Source organism: Amphiura filiformis, chromosome 4 (genome assembly GCF_039555335.1).
Source record: "Amphiura filiformis chromosome 4, Afil_fr2py, whole genome shotgun sequence".
In the NCBI taxonomy this organism is placed as follows: domain Eukaryota; kingdom Metazoa; phylum Echinodermata; class Ophiuroidea; order Amphilepidida; family Amphiuridae; genus Amphiura; species Amphiura filiformis.
Genome location: NC_092631.1, coordinates 18,170,145 through 18,191,573, shown reverse-complemented (window position 1 = coordinate 18,191,573; position 21,429 = coordinate 18,170,145). Strand labels below are relative to the sequence as shown.

Here is a 21,429-nt window from a genome sequence, read left to right as displayed (position 1 = left end):
TCTGCATTATGTTGCCTGCAAAAGCCGACGATCAGGTAAAAATTCTAAAAGCAGGGTGACTAGATATTTGCGTTAATTTCATGATACGTGTAAAACGCATTGAAAACGCCAAATTGCAGTCATAAAATATATAATATTAGTAAATCACCCAATCGAATGTTAACGTAGGTATGTGGAAAAGAACTGCAATAACAATAACAAACTATGTGCCCAAAGAGTTGTCTTTGGCATGTCGCTTTTTTTGAAATATGACCAAAAATATCAAATTTTGGAAAAACGCCCCAAAATTTAAAACAAACACGAACCTTCCAAAATAAATATATATTAGCACTCGGCGGCCCAGTCACTACCTGCCGCTGTGATTTGGGGTAACTCATTGCTTCCCCTCTCCAGATACCGGAACTTCAAGGTCGCTCATACCCCAGCCCTTAAAACAACAATACCTCCGAAAACTTAAAAGTGTTTTGAACCGTTATAAACGTGTTATAAAATCTTATAATGTTGGTCAAAACGTTTTACTAACATTTAAATATGTAGAAAGGTCATGGGAACGTTTTCATGTTTCAGATGAAAATGTTGTCAAGTTATTATTGTAAAATGTTTTTGGCAAATATTTTTTGCACAACATGTTTTAAACACTTGAATAACGTTATGTTTAAAATATTTTGTAGCAAGTTTCTAGAAATGTTTGAATATTACTACTTTATAGGTATGGGTCTCCTCTATCCAGTGATACCAAAATGAGTACAAACATGTCACACGTATCGCTAAATGACGTCATAATATGAACGCACCCTTGCAAAATTGGGAACATTCTGGCTATATACAAAAGTACAGGCAAACTTGGTTTTCGGCTAACAATTCTCGCTATTCGCAATAAGGGCGCCGCCAGCGGTTTGCGATGTAATCGTGATGTATCATGGGAAAATCGAGATGTATCATGGGAAAAGGTCGACATCCAAGTCCGCGCAATACGAATGTTACCATGCTATTACATAGGAACACGTGACAATATTTTTAGTTTGTCAATATAACGGTATTACACGCAAATCGATAGAGAAAAAATTAATTGTGCACATTTCAAATCACATTATTAAGTATTATTGAGTATCGATTCGCGTGTAACACCTTTATTTTGACAAACTAAAAAATATTGTCACGTGTTCCTATGTAATAGCATGGTAATATTCATATTGCGCGGACTTGGATGTCGACCTTTTCCCATGATACATCACGATTACATCGCAAACCGCTGGCGGCGCCCTTATTGCGAATAGCGAGAATTCTACGAACATGCGATTTTTAACTAACAAGTAAAGAGTCAACATGTCTTGGAATCATTTTATACTCCCTCCATGGTCATATTTGATGCTCAGTCCAATCCCCAGGGAGGTGCTGAGGTACACTACAATGAGCGCAAAGGATGGACCTACGATTAGCTAAAGCCGTTTAGGCGTAAAGGGTTGGTACACCCTTCGAAGTTACATACATTGGTTTACCTCAAGTTCAGTAATGACGTAGGTGCGATATTTTGCTGGGAGCAGTATCAAATCGCACAGAGCATTAACGCACGCGTACAGGAAAGGTTTACCGGTACGCTTGCAGCGCAACCGCGAAAAAGCATTGACGTCACTGCCGAACTTGAAACGAACTAAAGAATAGGGTTAACAACCCCCACCATAGTGCACTTACGTTCACCTTGACCTTTCCAGCCATAAACCCGCTTATTGAAGATTCAACTGATATATGCAGTACTAAACCATTATATAGTAATCTATTGTCCAATGCAAATTTATTATCACCTGATAATATTGATCCAATGAGCGACCGAATTGTCCGCTACGGACGACTAATCCCATCGATAATGACGCTATTGACATGTATATACGAGCTGAGCTCCACTGACCGAGTTTTGGGATATTTTCACTGGTTTGCAACTATTTGCTGTCATTTACTCATCAAGGCGGACCACCGTTATTTTAAGGACTATGCCAATTATTTAAAGATTGACATGTAGAGAATAAGCCATAATTGATTGACAGAAAGTACTAATTTTGTACCTATGACGGTTTTATGACACAATTCTTGCAAATACGACCAAAAAAATGGCTGTCCGGTGAAGCAAAATGTGCATTGGAATAACACGGCGAGTTTGGATAAATGGTAGGATTTCTTTTTAATAAAATGTATGTTCCCCGTTATTAAAGCTTGTACCGGATTGAAGATTCAGATATTTGGAAAAGAATAAGTAATTGAAAACATAGAGCAAGTACTAAAATCATAGCTTTTATACTTTTTGATATATGATACTAACTAGTTCATCCCCATAGCTACAACACAGCGCTACCAGTAGGGTTCAATTGCCTATTGTGAGTGCCCTGTGTTGTGTGCATACATGTAGTTAACAATAACTGCATGATGCATTAAAAAAATTGGTAAATAATGTTGTTGTTTGCTTAGATGGTATTAAACTATTCTATCCGTAATCAAATAACATTTTAATTCTACTTCTGCCCAAGAATGATACAGTGAACAAAAGATGCCATCTAATAATTTTGCATTTTATCCATTTACACAAAAATCAGATATTGTTACAAATCTTTAGTATTAAATATCTTTCTAGAAAGTTGGATTTATCAAACTAAATATTCTTTGTAGTCATTCCGTTTCAGTCACGAATGCGTCAGTAATGAAGTGTTCTCTGCCACTGTAATCCTGGTGCCTAAATGTAATAAACACGACAAATTGAAGCACTGCTACGTGGCATGTTTCTGCGTGATCACCCAGGGGTAACAAATATCGAGGAAACCTCGGATCTGCTTCTAAGAAGGAAATATCGCATTATTTCACAATAATGTGACGATGCAAAAAAACAACCTACTGTGGTGACACGACTGTGTAGCTTCCTCAGCAAGAAATATACGCCTACATTATGGGGCAAGTACATTATACTCAAAATTAATAAAGATTGCTTTTTCCGGCAAGTCATTTATTATCATTTTAAAGAAAATTGTGACGTTCTTCGAGAAACAAATTTTGGCCAATGCTATTATAGTAACGTGGATTCAAGTCTGGGAGATTATAAAAAAATTGGATAGGTTGTTTCTCAAAATTTTAGTCTTTACGTACACATGGTACATGTTTTTCATCGTTTATGACCACCTATACAATTAGCTTTTTTAAAGTATGACGGGCACAAAAGGAGAGGGCGTACTTTGATTTGGGTAATCTTTTCGGCATGCAAAAGATTACCCAATCAATGTACGCCCTCTCTTTTTGTTAGAAGACAAGGTAGCTACGTCGGCACGCATAGTAGGTGATAAAAGTGGTTTTCCAAGTAAAGTGTTTGGATGCGAGCCGTTAGACCAATAGGCCTATAAAATAAACGCCGTGTCAGACAAAAGTCTTTGAACATGGCAAAAGTTCGAAGTCAGCAAAAACATCTAAATCCAGCCATGTTCAAAGACTTTTGTCTGACACGGCGTTTATTTTATAGGCCTATTGGTCTAACGGCTCGCATCCAAACACTTTACTTGGAAAACCACTCTCTTTTTGTGCCCGCCATACTTCAAAAAGGCTGATAGATCTTTGTCTCTAAAAAAGCGTATTTTTAATGCAACCAGGCGCTTTATAGCTGAAGAAATTGCAATGGGATAGGTGCCATTGGTAAAATATAGAGGAACATATTTGCGAATCTATACAATTAAGAGATATCTATGAACCTATATTTTATCATTTTCACAGTTAAGCTGCGTCCTGCGACCTGGGTCTTTGCATACTTGTACATTCTCATACCAGACAGTATTGTTGTAAGCTATATCTACATCATCTTGAACTCGTTACAAGGAGTCTTCATCTTCCTGGCATTTGGGTTTACAAGTCGTGTACGGACTATGTGGAAGAAAAAATTCCAGACGATCACATCAAGTACCGGATATAAATCAACGGGGACAGGAAAAGCTGTCCCTTTGAGAGGTGCAGACACTAGTAACCATGGTAACACGGCTCTGTAAATGGTTATATATTATGAAACAGGATAATAATATTATTTGATGGTTGACATACGTCGTTAAACGTTGTAGCAACGTTGTAGGAAATTTAACCCTGTTGACCCCTAGGGACACTTTTTGAATTGTTTAACATAGCTTATATTTTTCAACACATGCTTTCTGATCTAGAAACGTTGACTAGAAGTATATTTCTGAGGGTGCACGCTATTAAGACGCTAGGCCCTCCTTCCCACTAAACTAAAATGCAGTCACCAAACGTTTGGTTCGGTGGAGTGCTCTCGTGGTTGTGACACTTAGTATAATGGAACCATTTATTTAAATGAAAATGATGGACTACATGACTATTTGTTAACAAAATATAAAAATAAACCACTGATGATCCATTCTGCAGTGAAAATGCAGGTAACCTCTTAATTACTGCATTTTAAAATGAATCGCCTAAAAAGGAGAAATACTCCATCCCTCGATGTATTAATATATTAGGTCCACAACTTATAAGTCCCCCTCAATACTTTTTATAATAAATCGACAAATATTTGATAAAATGCAAACGTGTAAAAAGGTATGGGTAGCCGTCTTTGTTTTACACATATGGGCCAAATTATAGCGTCACACGTCATTGAGTTCAGTCACAATGGTTGATTATGTAAAAAGAGACCGTTTTAAACAGTCCCTCATTTCAAATCATTAGTTTTGGTTTTCTTTTGTTCAGAAACCAAAAATCAAGGGATTAAAAAGTGGAGATGAATTGGTCTGCAATCATAACACTATTGTGCTGGGAGGACACAAGAGGGTATATATAATCAAAAGTATAACGGCCTATAATAACCATACGTATATAATAGCCTATTGTGCTAACATTTTCATTATCGATATCTATCAACGCGGGCGACAGTTGATGCTCTCTGCCGTAGGTGGCACACTTCCGTGACACCTTATAATTACACCCGAGGTCTATATGTACGAGGCCTACATGTAGAAATCATGTGCATATATTTAGGTGGTGGGGGGGGTGTTTTGTTTATTTGTCTGAAATATAAACGATGCATGATGATGTAGATGATTTGATTATGAATTAGATTATTCCCCGGAAAGCACAACCCATACCTCTTACCTATGTTCCCTCCGCCACCTATATATAACCTCCTCCCTCCCCACACTCGATATCGACTCTTCCCTATTATTCCACTCCACTCTTGAGCTCCCTCTCCCCTCCTTCCCTTCCCACTTCCAATGCTCTCTCCCTCTGTTTCTCTTTCTCCCTTACCCTTACCCCCCCCCCACACACAAACACACACACACCCTCTTTCCCTGGCGATCTCTTCTCTCTCTCTCTCTCTCTTCTCCAATAAATAAATTGAAAAAGTCAGTTTAAACCAGCTTTCTATGATATTGATCTTCCGTCATGCGACATGCACATAAATAGAGTTGTGTATAATAGTGTTTATATCACTGAAGTCATAATCTGTCAAGTGTCTATTGTAATGTCTGTGGAAATATTTCGACGGTGTATATATTTTCACAGTGAAATCAGCTTAGGATATTTCGTAGTCTCAAGTCAATGCTTTCAAACTAAATCAATGCTTTCAAATGTAGACTGCTTTATTCGACTTCTCTGCTCGTGAATATTGCTCTTTTGTATACTTAGATCATGTAACTCGAAAATCCTGTAATTTTATTCGTCACACCACTTATAAGAAACTGAAACCAAAACCGAAACTACCTGTCACAAATGTTTAGTTTCAAACAAAAGGTAGAAACAAAGAGTTCGATATCTTGTGATTCAAGTGGTTAGGCAGGACAATAGGAAACCACGTGACCAAAACCAAAACCAAAACCAAAACTAAGACTAAATATTTGAAATGAGGCAGTGTTAAAAGTTGCATCTGAGTCAACAGGAATCAGCTCTCAAACAATACAGTAGGTCAGGTCTATCCATGTGTTTGTTAAAGGGCAGGTCTATTGCAAAAACAAGTTTATCTCTATTCGAAGAGAATAATTATTACATTACAAGTTGACACTCGTTGCCATTTTTTATTCGTATTTCTCCTGAAAAAAGAGAAATTGTGTTTGTAAATTCTGCCTCGTACACCATTAGCTACCATTTTAATTTCCTTCCCCCGCTCGAAGCAAAATTGATTTCCATGGCAGGAGACTGGTGACGTCACAGTAAATGAAGCTTAATCGTTATATTCAAATGAGCCCTGGATATGAGCTCTTTTGACATTCAGTCACGTGTATAATATGCGACCTTGTACCACGATAAATCGAGAAGGTTCGAACAAAAGGCCATTGAAATTATTTATTTGCATAATAAATACAACATCGATATACATCACGCTCAAATTCTAAAATTGCACGGCAAAATTGGTTTAAAATATTGTTTATTGTTTAGTTGTAATATTTCTCAAAAACTTGATATACATATGAATAGTAATATCACAATTTACTAATATATAAAAAAGAAGCGGCTGATTTTATCCATGTTTAAAAACCATTAAATTTGTAACACTTGATTAGGATTTTTCTGAGGACAACAACAGTATACGTTCTGTGCATTGAGAGCGTTTACAATCCCTTTTCTCAAGGCAGGCACATCTCATTTCATGACGTCAATCTTTTTCTAGGTCAAATCTGTCTCGTTCGAACGAACTCACCGCTTTTAAAATTTACATTCCGCAAAAACCAAGTTAAAAGTTGGTTTTTGTGGAATGTCAATTTTAAACGTCTTATTTTCTCAAAAAAGGAGTAATTTTCATTGTCCTCATAATATTACCTTGCCAATGATATGATGTCGTTCAAGCAATATACCTGACCTTTAAAGAAAACCTGACTGCTATGGATTCAGGTTCAACTTTTAAAACGGCCTCTTTTCTTACACAATTAACCATTGTGACTGAACGCAATGACGTGTGATGCTATAAATTGGTCCATGTGTATACATACTAATATTTTTACATTTTTATATTTTGTAAAATATATTTGTTGACTTATTCTAAAGTATTAGGGGGGGGGGGGAACTTATAAGTTGTGGACCGTATATAACAACGTATAACAACGTATAACTACCGGACGTCAATTGAATTCTGATCAGCTGATCAAGCTAGCCGAGCCGCGAACTACACTCCTCAAAATAATTTTAAAAGGATCAGGTGAATAAAAGTCCTTTAAAAAGTGTGCTTGATCTTTTACTAAATCACTTGTTTCCTAAGTTGTAGACAAAATTCACTCATTACAAATATCCGCTATCACCCACATCTTGGGGGAGGGGAAAAAATAGAATCTAAAATGTCGATTTTGAAGCAATTTTTCAAACGTCACCAAGGTCAAGTCACATATTGAGATGGGTTTGTATTCGTGATGTGTGGTTGGGTCTATACGTCACATTAGTGGGTATAAGATGCCCTCAATGTATCCCCGGGGGTGGGGAAAATCATTAATGTATAACCGCACAAATGATGATCTCACGGCCCCCTCCTCACATAGCTGAGGGTAGGGGTCATTGAGCTCCCTTAATAGTGCAACGTAATGATGCATAAATGATGTTCTGTACCATTTAATGATCACGATTAAGACCCCTCCCTCAGAAAAACGAGGAGGGACCGGTGGTCATCTTTTGTACGGTTACATTAATAACTTAATACACAGGTGTTGGCCCGGATCATTTATTCGTATACCCGCCATTTTGGACTTTTGCCATTTTGTGCATTTTGAAACCAAAGACCAATTTGTTCTTCATTTTTAAAGTCAATTAATCTGTATGCAATTACCTATCATGTGAGACATGTTAATGGCTTGGCTTCGATTTAGTTTTCTTCTTCTGACAATTTTCACTTTACGGCCGCCATCTTGGATTTTGAGCTGAATTTGATAAATTTTCAAGTTTTACCGGATTTTTAAGCCGAAGGCGATTTTTTTCTTCATATTTTGAAGTCGCCAAGTAATCCTTGTACAATTATCGTTCATATAGTACATGCAAATTGGTTGGCTTCGACTTAGTTATCTTTTTTTGAACTTTTTTGAACAAGTGATCGAGCGATCTATGTACATCAACCCCTGTGAATAAGATTTCTTTTTAAAAAATGATATTTAGCATGTCTAAAACATCGTTATGTAATAAATACTCGTATAATGTGAACTCTTCTTATTCTTTTTAGATATTTATTTTTTATTATAGCTGTGAAATTCCCGATTTCTTGACATTTTCTGTAGAACTATTTATCTTTGCGCTCACTACCGTTCACTGAGTGATGAGGTTAATAACTTTGATATTATTTTACAAAGACTTAATAAACACTTCAACACTTAATAAACACTTGTTTGTACAGTGAAGGTATTAGGAGTGTTAAAACAGCAAAACACGTAAAAATATGAGATCTTTATATTTTTAACACTATCTTGTGTTAAAAAAATAAACATCTTCATATTTTTACGTATTTTAGTGTTTCTTTTAGTGTTTATAAATTAACACCCCTACACCTTTACTGTACAAACAAGTGTTTATTAAGTGTTCAAGTGTTTGTCAAGTGTTGCTGTGCTGTTTTTGTAGTGCGGTGAATCCCGAAAACAGGTATATAATAGTTGATCCCATCGATGCACTGGCCTCCATTATCACATGAACTGGATGCGCACTCTTCAATTACCCGGTATCTGTATGAACAAAAAGATTGGTTATTACAATAATTATCATATCTGATAGAATTGGTTTTACTTTATTTAATTCCGATTTTTGAAGCCCAAATTCACAAGGAAAGATAAACGAGAAATGCCATTGAAACGGATTTTATTTTTCCCCATGTGCATGATTTTCACGGGGAAATTATTTGTCATGACTCAATATCTGCAATACATATGGAAATATAAATGTTAACAGTGGCTTCCTTGACTATTTTTCTATAAGACCAATGTATTACCCTGCAGAAATAAACAGTAGGGGAGACCGGGGAGTGTTCGCCCTTGCCTAGCGATGTCAACTTCGAGGTTAGAAGTGACCTGGTTGGCCCATGTGAAAGCCCTTTGTCTTTGCTACATACTATACGACCCAAATCTTAAGACTGCAAGCCTTACAATAGCAACAGAGTACAGCAAACAAACAAATTTGCTTAGTGCGGTAAGTACGGCCATGCTGGGGCAGGTTCACCCATATGGTGTGGTAAGTTCGCCCCAATAAAAATAACAGGTTAAAATAATGCATAACAATAACATATTCAATGCAAATGTTGGGCAGTCATTCTCTAAACTCATTTGATAGATATGATAATGTAGGCCTAAGCTAATGTAGGGGTCCAATGTGAGCAACTTAATGATGATTGATATTTACTTCGTGGAATATTATGGTGTATGTAGAAACGGTGGTATGAGTCCATGTAATACCGATACAACTTTTAAGTTAAAACTTTCAAAAACATGCTTGCCATGTAGTTTTACCTTGTTGAAAGGTATTTTCATTAATATTTTGCATAATTCGCCGATGAGGCGAGTCCGCCCCGGGAGTTCACCTGGAGAAAACGAGGGCGAACTTGCCCCTCCACATAAAGGGCGTACATGACCCAACGGTATATTTTTCTTAACCTCGTTATGCTCTAGACAACACAGTGGTGGACCCTAGTATAAAGCTAATTATAGTTGCCCACAAACGAAAGACCACAAGACGTAATTGACTCCAAGATGAACTTCACAAGTCTGCAATAACGGTTTTAAGCGATTTGTGTGCAATTAAGCAAATTAAAGTCCCTTTAGTGCCTTTGTTTCTTACTTCAATCCTCTTTCAACCACTGTGAACCGACATTAAATATACATGATAGGGTCTCAAGTATCAATAAACGCACATAAAGAAAATAATACATTCAAAGTGCTTTATAAAATGAAGATTTGATTGTGATATCCACCAAAAGTCTAATTCTTACCTACAAAATAATACTGAAAATGTTACTTACGAATACATCATAATACATGACATGTGTAATGAAGTGTCCCTACCAATAAAAATTAATTGTCAAAAACTTTAAGCGGTACCCCCGGACAATATTATTACCCATATACGGATTCATTCAACAATTATTTATTATGTAAATTTGCATTTTAACTACTTGTATATCAAACTGAAGTGTTCAAAATCTTGCTAAAAGCATCAAAAAGTTTTTGATCTAAGGTAAAAGCACTTATTCATTTGGACGTACCATCTGAAAGAGATCTAAAACTACAATTTTATTCATTCATTATCATAATAGCAAAATTTGAACCTCTAAACTCAATATAGAAATTGTTAAATCGCTCATGTTTACCTACGAATACCCGGGGTTCTTCACCTATCATTTTATAAAGCATTAGGTGTATGCGTATAATTCCTAATATTCCTGAAAACAGATATCCCAGTCGTTCTTATACAATATGTAAATTTATTCATACTCATTTGATAAATAAAATACAGAAACTGACCTTAACTTCATTTTCAAAAATAAACTAGCATAAATTGACTAAGATCATATTGATCGCGTTATAAAAATAAAAACAAATATCTTCTGGTTGAGCTAGCTATTTCCTGACACCCCGTGGTCTACATTACACGAAAAAAGTGTTAATGTGAATATTCCATTTGTTTTAGGTTGATTAGTATTGCGATAGTGAAAGCATCCTAGTGGTATTCGTAGGTAACATTGGGTTTTGATGTCACATTTACTATCACACGTCCTGGATTTAATTTTCAAGATTAGTAATGGCACTTTTGGTTCCTATAAGGCCAACATGCCATCAATCAATGGGCAAAATGAAAAAATTGTAGAGACGTTTTTATTTTGGACTTTTATTTTTGGCCCGTGGACACTTTTGGTTGGATTCAACCCCGGGGATTCAACCATATACATATAGGGAATGTGTGTGAGTATTACCTAACTATAATAGGGGCGTATCCAAAAATGAATTTACGCCCTTTCAAATGTCGAGACTAACTGCGAGCCTTATGCATTGTACTTTCCAAGCAGTCCCGAAATCAGAAACACGCGGACACTCGCCGGTATCATTTAAGCAAAATTACCAAAACTGCAGTCCGATTTCATTATCTAAATCAATATATTATTGAAAAATAACACTTGCCTGATTACAAATGTGTTGTAATAACCACAGGCTCTACAAGCTACAAAAGTACAATTTATCTGTGATATTTGAATTCTTCTACACACTCGCTATGAAATGATCAATGCAATTTTTGTCAAAGCTAACCACCATTCGCAAGGTGCTATGCACTACCAAATCGCAGCAGTTTAAAATAGTTAGTAACCTTAAGGGGTGGGGTATGAACGTTTGGACAGTATTTATTGTGGGACATTAGAGCACATCAGACATATCGAATTACATTCTCAATACGAAGAATGTCCTTCTGATATCAAATAATTTAGATTTTTTGAAATTCGCAATGTAATACACATTTTATGGCAAATGATTAAGAATTGATATTTTTGATATTCAACAGTACTCGAAGTAAACTTTATAAATCTGATGATTTATACTTAAAGTGTATGTAGGTGGGATGAAAAAGCCGACGATCAATTGAAAATTTTGACCTTTCGTATTGAAGATATTTTTTCCCAAAACACCAAAAAAAATTAGGTCTTTTGGGGATAAAAATCCATATCTTCAATATGAAATGTCAAAATTTTCAATTGAACGTCGGCTTTTCCTCCCAGCTACATACACTTTAAGAATATGTCATTAGATTTATAAAATTTACTTCGAGGACTGTTATATAATTATCAAAAATGTGAAAAATATCAAATTTTAATAATTTGTCATAAAAGTTGTATTATATCGTGAATTTCAAAACATGAAAATTATTTGCTATCAGAAAGACATTCTTCGTATTCAGAGTGCAATTCGATATGTCTGATGTGCTCTAATGTCCCACAATAAATACTGTCTAAACGTTCATACCCATTCCCTTAATGAGGCTCTCAATTGATCATAATACAGGTACAGCAATAAGGTTACTCCAAATTAGTGTGAAATGAATTGTAAACATGTTAATTTTAAATATTATGTAGGCGACATAAAACAACACAGCTATAAGAAACTTAAAACATACCTTTAATAAATTGACCAGGTCTGTAGATCACATAATAGAACTAGTAATCCATTTCACATGTATATGTGTCGGTACCAAAACACAAAGCACCGTTTGGACAAGGGTTAGGCGTACATGCGTCAGTAGCTGCAATTAATTCATAAATTAAGGAGCAATATAGTCATAATCCGCACTACTAGGTGAGTTAAGATCGATTCATACTCCACCTCGCAGTGCGATGCGATGCTGCAATGTTTTAAAACATCGCGGCATTGTGCGATGAAATTAAAATGTGCTCTAAAATAAATCGCGATATCACGGCCGCGATGTGGAATCTACATCTTCTTTTATCATTATCATTCTCTGAGATATCAGAACTAAATTAAGATACATGTCATGATTTAGGACAGAAAAAAAATCGGGTTCGTATTAAAAAAACAAACACATATCTTGTGTAGTGCGAGGGAACTTTTAATATTTGAAACATTGGAAGAGAATAATTATGGGAATCAGCAGTTGAAATGAGGAAGTCTAGCAAATGCAATCTGCCATGAAATTATTTTGTCTAAACATGAAAAGGATTTGTTATGGATATCAGCAGCTGTAAAAAATATGTCGTGAAATGAGTTCTTGTGAACCAATATGGTTTGACGAATTTCAATAATCTCTTTCAAAATTCTCTATTTTTGAAGTGTTCCACATTTTTTCTCTGCAACTAATGACAAATTAAGCTTTGAAAATTAAATAACCTCACCATGCTCACAGTTCACTGACTTTAACTTACCTGGAGCGGCCGTCTGAATACCTGGGTGGTAGAGTAAGGTAAAAAATAAATCAGCATAATCAAGACATTTCATTAATCACAGCCAGGAAGTTTATGACCAACTAAGTCACAATCAAATGGTGTTAATTGGGTATAGTACTTTTTTGAAAGTGTAGTTTATTAAAATAAACTACACTTTCAAACGGAATTTGAGCAAGACTTAGTCTATAAATTGAAGACCGAATTAAAAGGACTAATTTGTGTATGACGTTCTGTCAATCAGACCAAAAATGCTGTACTGCGCAGATCAGCAACCAATCACGTCGCGCCTTTACCCTGACGTCAGACGCAAACTAGTCGATTTAATTCGGTCTTCAATTATAGTTATCGTCTTCTTGACTTTCCTGGATTTCATTCACAGGGTACTACCTGTAGTTATCTCGCCTTAAGCGGACTTTGGATTCATAGCCCAGTGCTCTAACCTGTCGGTATCGAATCAAATTACGTTACGTGATTTCAATGCCCGCATATTAGCTAAGGTTATTAGGGGGCTATCATTTATCTTCAAAAGGGGGTGGGTTCCCAAATTTACGAAGTCGGCGTCAATGAAATTGGCACCGCCCCTATTTCGGCAACAAAAATTTTATGACCACTACCACCGATACACCTTGACCCCTTAACAGGCTAAAATTGTATTGAAATCAGTCTTTTTTAATAAAATAAACCCACTATCTGTGGTCATCTTGTGACTCCCTACATAAATTGACAACTTCACAACAACTTCTTAACTCCACCCCAAAATTGCCAGCTGGTACCCTGGTGTGATTCATGTAGTAAACTTGTCAAGTGGTCTGGAAACATGATTCCTGCTGCCCAGTGCATCAGAGAAGTGAGATTGCTTGTGGATATGGTAGTATAATAGACCTCATAATAGCTTAGTAATAATTTGAAGCAAGTCAATAATTATTTGTATTCGTTTCCGTAAGTTATGTTAATTTCTGACATGAAAACCTGAGATGAGAGGGTTGGTGCTAATCTAGACAAAAGAGGAGTGTAAATTTTACGGTCCTAAATTCGCGGTATAAAGATGTACGGCTTCACTTGACTTGCGTTTGGTGTATATGCACTTACGCCTAGGCGTGAGTGGCTCGTAAAAATAGTCTAGCATTGAAATATAATATACAAACCATGTTGCCAAGTTATAAGTAAAAGTCTTTCATATTGGCGAGGAAACGACCGTCTGAAATAGCCAAATATCTCCCAATGAGGCGCGTACAAGTGACGATTTGTTAATCATGTTTTATATTGAAATGCAATACAAAAGAATTGCATTGGAGCAAAGATAATTTATCCTATTCATTCGTAACAATGGCAAGCTAATTTGATAATCGGTTGGGCCTATATTCAAGACTCGGGTTTATTTTAAATGTTTATTTTTGCAGAGCTTATTTTCAGTCATGGATCATACTGATAAATTTCGCAAAGAGGAGGGATACTTGAGATTGACACACTGAACATGTGAGAGTGGGAGGGGCGAGGAAGAAAGAGAGGAAAGGAGAGACGGAAAGACTAGAAAGAGAAGAACTCGAGAGGAAAGAGAAGGGAGCGTGGAGACTGATCATTCGGAGGAGGAAGCAGAATAGGGAGATAGACATTGATACGAGGGAAGGGCGACACTGCGACCCTGGACAGGCCCGTAACCAGGATTTATTGGGGGGTGAGACCGGCCCATAAGCGGACCTTTTGTGATTTAAGGGCCTATTTTCAACGTTTTTCATGTTTTTACAGAAAAAAGTAGACCTTTTCATTCAGATTGGCATTTTGTCATATTAATTTACCAACATCAAAGACGAGAGGGCGCTAGACCATTAAAAACACCGGTGTTCCGTAATCTTGTCTCTTCAGCCTTTATTGACACAGCATCCACCTCTATTGAAATAGGTTGATTTAAAGACCCATTCAGTGATCCTAGCGAAAGTGTAAATTACAGATTCATATAAATTCCAAATTTTGTCTTAAATACACGGCTTTCATTCGGCTGAACCACTAGCAGGCTATGTTTACATATTTATGACAATGACAAAGGTACCAAAATCTGAATTTTGACGATTTTTACGATCGACCGGATGGGCAAAGCACTGAATGGGCCTTTAACAATGAAGTCAGATTACAGTAAACTTACTTCATCCCTTGCGTTTTCGTATCTGAACAAACGACTTACGAAAACTGAAAAGATAAATGACCCTTAGTAGCCACATCAAACAATAAGTAAGTATGAATAGTTTAATATTTAATTTTACTTCACCCTAAGTATAGTCAACTTACTGACTTGTACGTTTTCTGTCCAACTACATCCACATTGACACGTATACTGTAAACTACCCTCGGTACAGGTATCACCGTTAAGACAGGGCACAGTAAAAGGGGGCAAATGTAAGCCAGCACATCCGTTGGTATCTGGTGGGGAATAGTATAAAAAGAATTCATTAACATCGTTCTATAATTAGGTAGGCTTAAGTATAAATACGTCGTATATAGGCCTATAGTTATATTTTGCTCTATAACACATGCATGACATTAGAGAATGAATTTGGAGAAAACTGTCTGATAATTACAAACACTCGCTGAGCAGCAAGACCTTCCCTCTAAGCTTTTAATCATATAAGCTAATTATCTATTTGTTTTCATGAATTGGAAGACATTCTTTGATGTATTACTGAGCTTAATCATCTGAAATTACTGGAGCGTGAGCCACCCAGGCTGGTGGCTCAGCATAGTATTTTATTAACAGAAGGGTTTTTTTTTTCCAAATTCGTTTCCTAATGAGCTGGAAACGTTACAAAATAACAATGCAGAAAAAGAGAACATGATAATTTAGGGACCGTTCACAAACACTTGTAACTGGGGGCATGATGCAAAAAAGGGGCCCTGGACAAATTTTAGTAAAAATTTGTCATAAAATTAGTATTATATCACGAATTTAAAAAAAGGAATCAAAATTATTTGATATCAGAAGTACATTCTTCGTATTCAGAACGCAATTCGATATGTCTGATGTGCTCTCAACTCCCACAAAAATATTGCCCAAACTAAATAAAATAATTATATAATTTCAATTATACCAGTGCTGCCGGACGGTGGTGGGTCCGTCGAATCAACAGATTGGCTACTGATGATGGCTACCAGGAGGCTGGTGACGTATATAAGCCGCATTTTGGTATGTAGTGATTCTGTTACAAAGAAAAATAGGAAGTTGACGATTCGTTAGAAAATCGAATAACATTGCTTCATCATTGAAACCTTAAAAAAACCTATGAAATGACAGTCAAAATTGAGAAAAAAATGCATTGAGGAAAGGGAAAGGAAAAAAAGGGAAGCGGGGAAAAAAGAGGAAGAGAGTAGAGTAAAGATAATAAGTTAATAGGTGAAGCAGTAAAGCTACTGTATGGAAAAGAGGAAGACACTTGTGCAAAATATTGAGGAATTGATTATGCCTTAAATATTAAAAAGAGGAAGGTGCTGGTGTTAGAGTATGGATATGGGTAACAATGCATATTTGAGGAAATTTACAGTATTTATTATCAGAGGAGGTATTCAATGTAATTTAACAGGGTAAAGTTGGGTGAAAGCAGGTGGTAATTCTAATAGGGCACATAGCTGATGAAATTTATAAAGTGAAGGCAATGAGGATTGTATAAAAAAGTCATAAAGGAATTCAGTGTGTCAATACTAAAAAGCAGAGGTGACAGTGAGGAGATGACGACCTGGAAAATTGTAAGTGAATTTAAAAAGAGAACATAAAGCACTGAACAAGTTGTAAAGGATTGTGAAATGGACCCATCAACCTCACCTCACCTCACCTAGGCTGTTTCATCCTCTGTAGTATGAAGCCCTCTTCAAGAATCTTCCATTTACCATTAACATTATTAACAGGTAAATATAAAAAGGCTGTAAAGTAAAGCAACCATAGTAACAGAAATGGAGATGGGTCCCTACCATCCTGACCATCCATGCCCACTACCCCTCCCACATGCCAGATACATCCCAACCCTCCCTACCATCCTGTCCATCCCTACCATCCTGACCATCCATGCCCACTACCCCTCCCATATGCCATATGCATCCCAACCCTCCCTACCATCCTTACCATCCCTACCATCCTGACCATCCATACCCACTACCCCTCCCATATGTCAAATGCATCCAAACCCTCCCTACCACCCTGACCATCCCTACCATCCTGACCATCCATACCCACTGCCCCTCCCAAAAGCCAGATGCATCCCAACCCTCCCTACCATCCTGACCATCACTACCTTCCTGTCCATCCATGCCCACTACCATTCCCATATGCCAGATGCATCCCAACCCTCCCTACGATCCTGGCCATCCATACCCACTATCCCTCCCATATCTCAGATGCATCCCAACCCACCCTACCATCCTGACCGTCCCTGCCATCCATGCCCACTACCCCTTCCATATGTCAGATGCATCCCAACCCTCACTACCATCCATACCCACTACCCCTCCCATATACCAGATGCATCCCAACCCTCCCTACCATCCTGACCATCCCTAGCACGATAACCATCCATGCACACTACCCCTCCCATATGCCAGATGCATCCCAAACCTCCCCTACCATCCTGACCATCCCTACCATCCATAACCACTACCCCTCCCATATGTCAGATGCACTCCAACCCTCCCTACTATCCTGACCATCCCTACCATCCTGACCATCCATGATCACTACCCCTCCCATATGCCAGATGCATCCCCATTCCCAACCCTCCCTACCATCCTGATCATCCCTAGCATCCTGACCATCCATGACCACTACCCCTTTCATATGCCAGATGCATCCCAACCCTCCCTACCATCCTGATCATCCTTAGCACGATGACCATCCATGCCCTCCCTACCATCCTGTCCATCCCTAGACATCCCAACCATCCCTACCATCCTGACCATCCATGCCCACTGCACTACCCTTCCCATACATGTCCAATGCAAATTAATTGCCACCTGATAATATTGATCCAATGAGCGACCGAATTGTCCGCTACGGACGACTAATCCAATCGATAATGACTCTATTGACATGTACCAGCTGAGCTCCACTGACCAAGTTTTGGGATATTTTTCACTGGTTTGCAGCTGTTTGCTGTCATTTACTCATCAAGGCAGACGACCGTTATTATAAGGACTATGCCAATTATTTAAATATTGACATGTAGAGAATAAGCCATAATTGATTGACAGAGAGTACTAAATTTGTACCTATGACGGTTTTATGACACCAATCTTCAAAATATGATCAAAAAATGGCTGCCCGGTGAAGTAAAATGTGCATTGGAATAACACGACGAGTTTGGATAGATGGTAGGATTTCTTTTTAATAAAAATGTATGTTCCCCCGTTATTAAAGCTTGTATCGGGTTGAAGATTCAGATATGTGCAAAAGAATAAGTAATTGAAACATAGAGAAAGTACTAAAATCATAGCTTTTATACTTTTTTGATATATGATACTAACTAGTTCGTCCCAGCGACAACAATAGCGCTACCAGTAGGGTTCAATTGCCTATTGTGAGTGCCCCTGTGTTGTGTGCATACATGTATGTAGTTAACAATAACTGCATGATGGCATGTTTATTTCTCTTTATCATTTGTGTATTGATTATCATCATCATCATCTGTCATCGTCATCGAGTCATTATCATCATCATCATCATCATTATCGTCGTCGTCGTCGTCGTCATCATCATCATCATCACCATCATTACATGATTATTAGACACACCACCAAACCATGTTTTATTACAAAGTTTCTAATTGCAATTACAAACACAACTTAACTGCTAAATTAACAATGATTAAGCTAAAAAGAAAAAAAAAATATTAATATAAATAATTGTTTTAAGTGGTATCCGAGTATATGACGAGTTCAGTTCGGTGTCGCCTAAATGCATACATATAATATCAAATGATGGCGCTAGCAACACACGCTAGCAAAGTCAGGAACTCACGAACTCAAGCCGTGCTTGAGTTCTTGACTTCCTGAGTTCAAAGTCAGGAAGTCGTGAACTCAAGCGGCGCTTGAGTTCTTGTGTTCCTGACTTCAAAGTCAGGAAGTCGTGAACTCAAGCGCGGCTTGTGTTCACGAGTTCCTGACTTTAAAGTCGTGAAGTCAGGATCTCAAGCGCGGCTTGTGTTCACGAGTTCCTGACTTTAAAGTCATGAAGTCAGGAACTCAAGAACTCAAGCGCGGCTTGAGTTCACGAGTTCCTGACTTTAAAGTCATGAAGTCAGGATCTCGTGATCCTGTGTTCCTGACTTCAAGTCGTGAAGTCAGGATCTCAAGCGCGGCTTGTGTTCACGAGTTCCTGACTTTAAAGTCATGAAGTCTGGAACTCAAGAACTCAAGCGTGGCTTGAGTTCACGAGTTCTTGACTTTAAGTCATGAAAATAGGATCTCGAGATAACTAAAGTGGATGGGCTTATAATTAAAATACTAACGCCGTGAAAATTGAACAGATTTCATGAGTTCTTGAGATCCTGAGTTGTCTTAACTATTTCTTTATTTTTATATCTTTACTTTCTCTTTATTTCAAACTTGCTAAGTCAGGAACACAAGAAGTCAGGATTTGTGATTATAAGATCCTGACTTCTTGTGTTACATGGCCCTTAGTTCTTTCCGTAAAAAACAGACCAAGCGCTCAATCGCAAACTTAATTTTGTCTCGGTATTTCTAGCCGGAGTCGCAACTTCCCCATACCTCCCTGTGCACATTATACCTACCATGCCACTGACGCTGATGAATCATTAGCGGCAAATATGTAACGGACAATCGGCCTGAATTGTCAAAAAGAGGTTGAAAAGAACAAAAATGGGTGATTTTGCCGAAAGGTGGGGGGGGGGGACACGTCTCCCTTTCCCCCCGGGTTTGACGCCCATGTGATGAATGTTGCGGTGCAGGAGGTGGGGTGGAGGGGAAGCCCATACACATGTAGGCCTACATGATTGCAAATTTTGCATAATCATTTCATGCCCCCATCATTGCCATCCATAACATCCTTCCTGAGCCCAGTATGGATTAGTTGGGCCCAATAGGCCAAATTTAATGAACATCATAATCATTGCTAATTGAATTGGGTTCAATAATTGTACAGTTTTTACCTCGTCTCTCTCTCTCGTTTTTGTTACAATAGCCAGGCGTATATGTACGTCCGTCTTGACAAAATTATTGGAAAGTATTTAGACATAATTTGAATTGGTTGTAAACACTGTCGTGAGCAAAACGTTGGGGTGGGGGCTGACGATCAGACCTTATGAAAACTAGAAGAACAACAGTGTTGACCTACGGAAAGCGCTATTACGCCGCCCTTGATTAAGTTTCTTGAATTGCATACAAAAATGTAAGCACGGAATTTTAATTCTCAAATCACTGCACGGATTTAAATCTCACTGCACAAACATGCCAGGAGGTATGTTAAATAGCTCCTGATTTTACCTGATTGACAAATCAAATCAAATGATGTAAAGAATCGTCAACCTGTTGTTCTTTCCTCGCCCAAATTGTTGGAATTCAATTGCAAAAATTAGCCCATAAGATGTACAAATCAGATGAGTGAAGATCGTCAAGATTCAATAGAGTTTAAACGGTTCATTTTTTATTTTTAATTCGTAAATCTATGTAAATAAACTTCCCAGATAACACAATTCAGTTTAATACTATATCTACTTAAAGACCCATTCAGTGATCCCAGCGCAAGTGTAAAAAATCAAAATTGCTTATAAATTGCTTAAAGGTGAAGGACAAGTCATTCAAATTGTCATTTGGTATTTTTGAAATGAAAAATTGGGTAAAAAACGAAGCAAACAGCAGTATTGACGAAGTTGAAGCCCCATTCAAATACATAATTTATATACTGTCAGTATATAAATTACGGATTCATGTTAATATCTTATTTTATCTTAAATACACGGCTTTCGGCTGAACCACTAGCAGGCTATGTTAGCACATCTATGACAATGACAAAAGTACCAAAATCTGAATTTTGATGATTTTTACGATCGTCCGAATGAGGAAATCACTGAATATGCCTTTAAGTTAGCATGCTTGCTGATAAAAGTTATGATGTAAATTGTAGACAAAATCCTTCTCATATTTTGTGCCTTTTTCTAATAAACAAAAAAAAATGTCATGTTATCAAGACTTTTTTAAAAACTTTTTTAAACTTACCTGATGCGCAAGTATGTGTCACAAAAATTACCGAGAATATCAGCTTTCACCACGGCTTCAAATTTGCGAACAATTTCAACTGCTTGTTGCGGGCGTTAAAACTGTCTCCTCTCTAGGTACTGCACCTCTCTTGAAATTGGTGAAAGAGGCTAGGCCTATTATATCATTCTTGAACCATAGATCGTACTTAAACAGCTGGCGGTGGAGAACGATTCGCTAATCTGCGCAGTTGTCTGGCGTAGGGTTCTGCTCATCCAGCCTCCCACGCACTCATACCACATTAAAAAATGATGACAAAAGCATATTTAAAAAATTTCCTTTTCAGTATTTTGTATTTATCTTATACAAAA

At 37.4% G+C, this 21,429-nt stretch overlaps 1 protein-coding gene across 1 annotated transcript; it reads right to left on the bottom strand.

Annotated features, from left to right (window-relative positions):
• Positions 1-8,442: 8,442 nt before the first annotated feature.
• On the bottom strand, positions 8,443-21,192 carry LOC140150637 (uncharacterized). The gene is made up of 6 exons (XM_072172698.1): positions 21,080-21,192; positions 15,952-16,059; positions 15,155-15,286; positions 12,851-12,871; positions 12,088-12,213; positions 8,443-8,660 (listed from the first exon to the last, which is right to left on the bottom strand). Exons 2-5 carry the CDS (start codon positions 16,040-16,042, stop codon positions 12,128-12,130), a joined length of 330 nt encoding a protein of 109 aa, XP_072028799.1. The 5' UTR covers positions 16,043-16,059; positions 21,080-21,192; the 3' UTR covers positions 8,443-8,660; positions 12,088-12,127.
• Between the last annotated feature and the right edge of the window lie 237 nt (positions 21,193-21,429).

Coding starts and splice junctions, on each gene's coding strand:
- LOC140150637 (XM_072172698.1), bottom strand. CDS start 16,042: ATGCGGCTTATATACGTCACCAGCCTCCTGGTAGCCATCATCAGTAGC. Junction 15,287..15,951: donor ACCACCGTCCGGCAGCACTG/GTATAATTGAAA, acceptor ATTCCCCACCAG/ATACCAACGGATGTGCTGGC. Junction 12,872..15,154: donor GACAGAAAACGTACAAGTCA/GTAAGTTGACTA, acceptor TCTACCACCCAG/GTATTCAGACGGCCGCTCCA.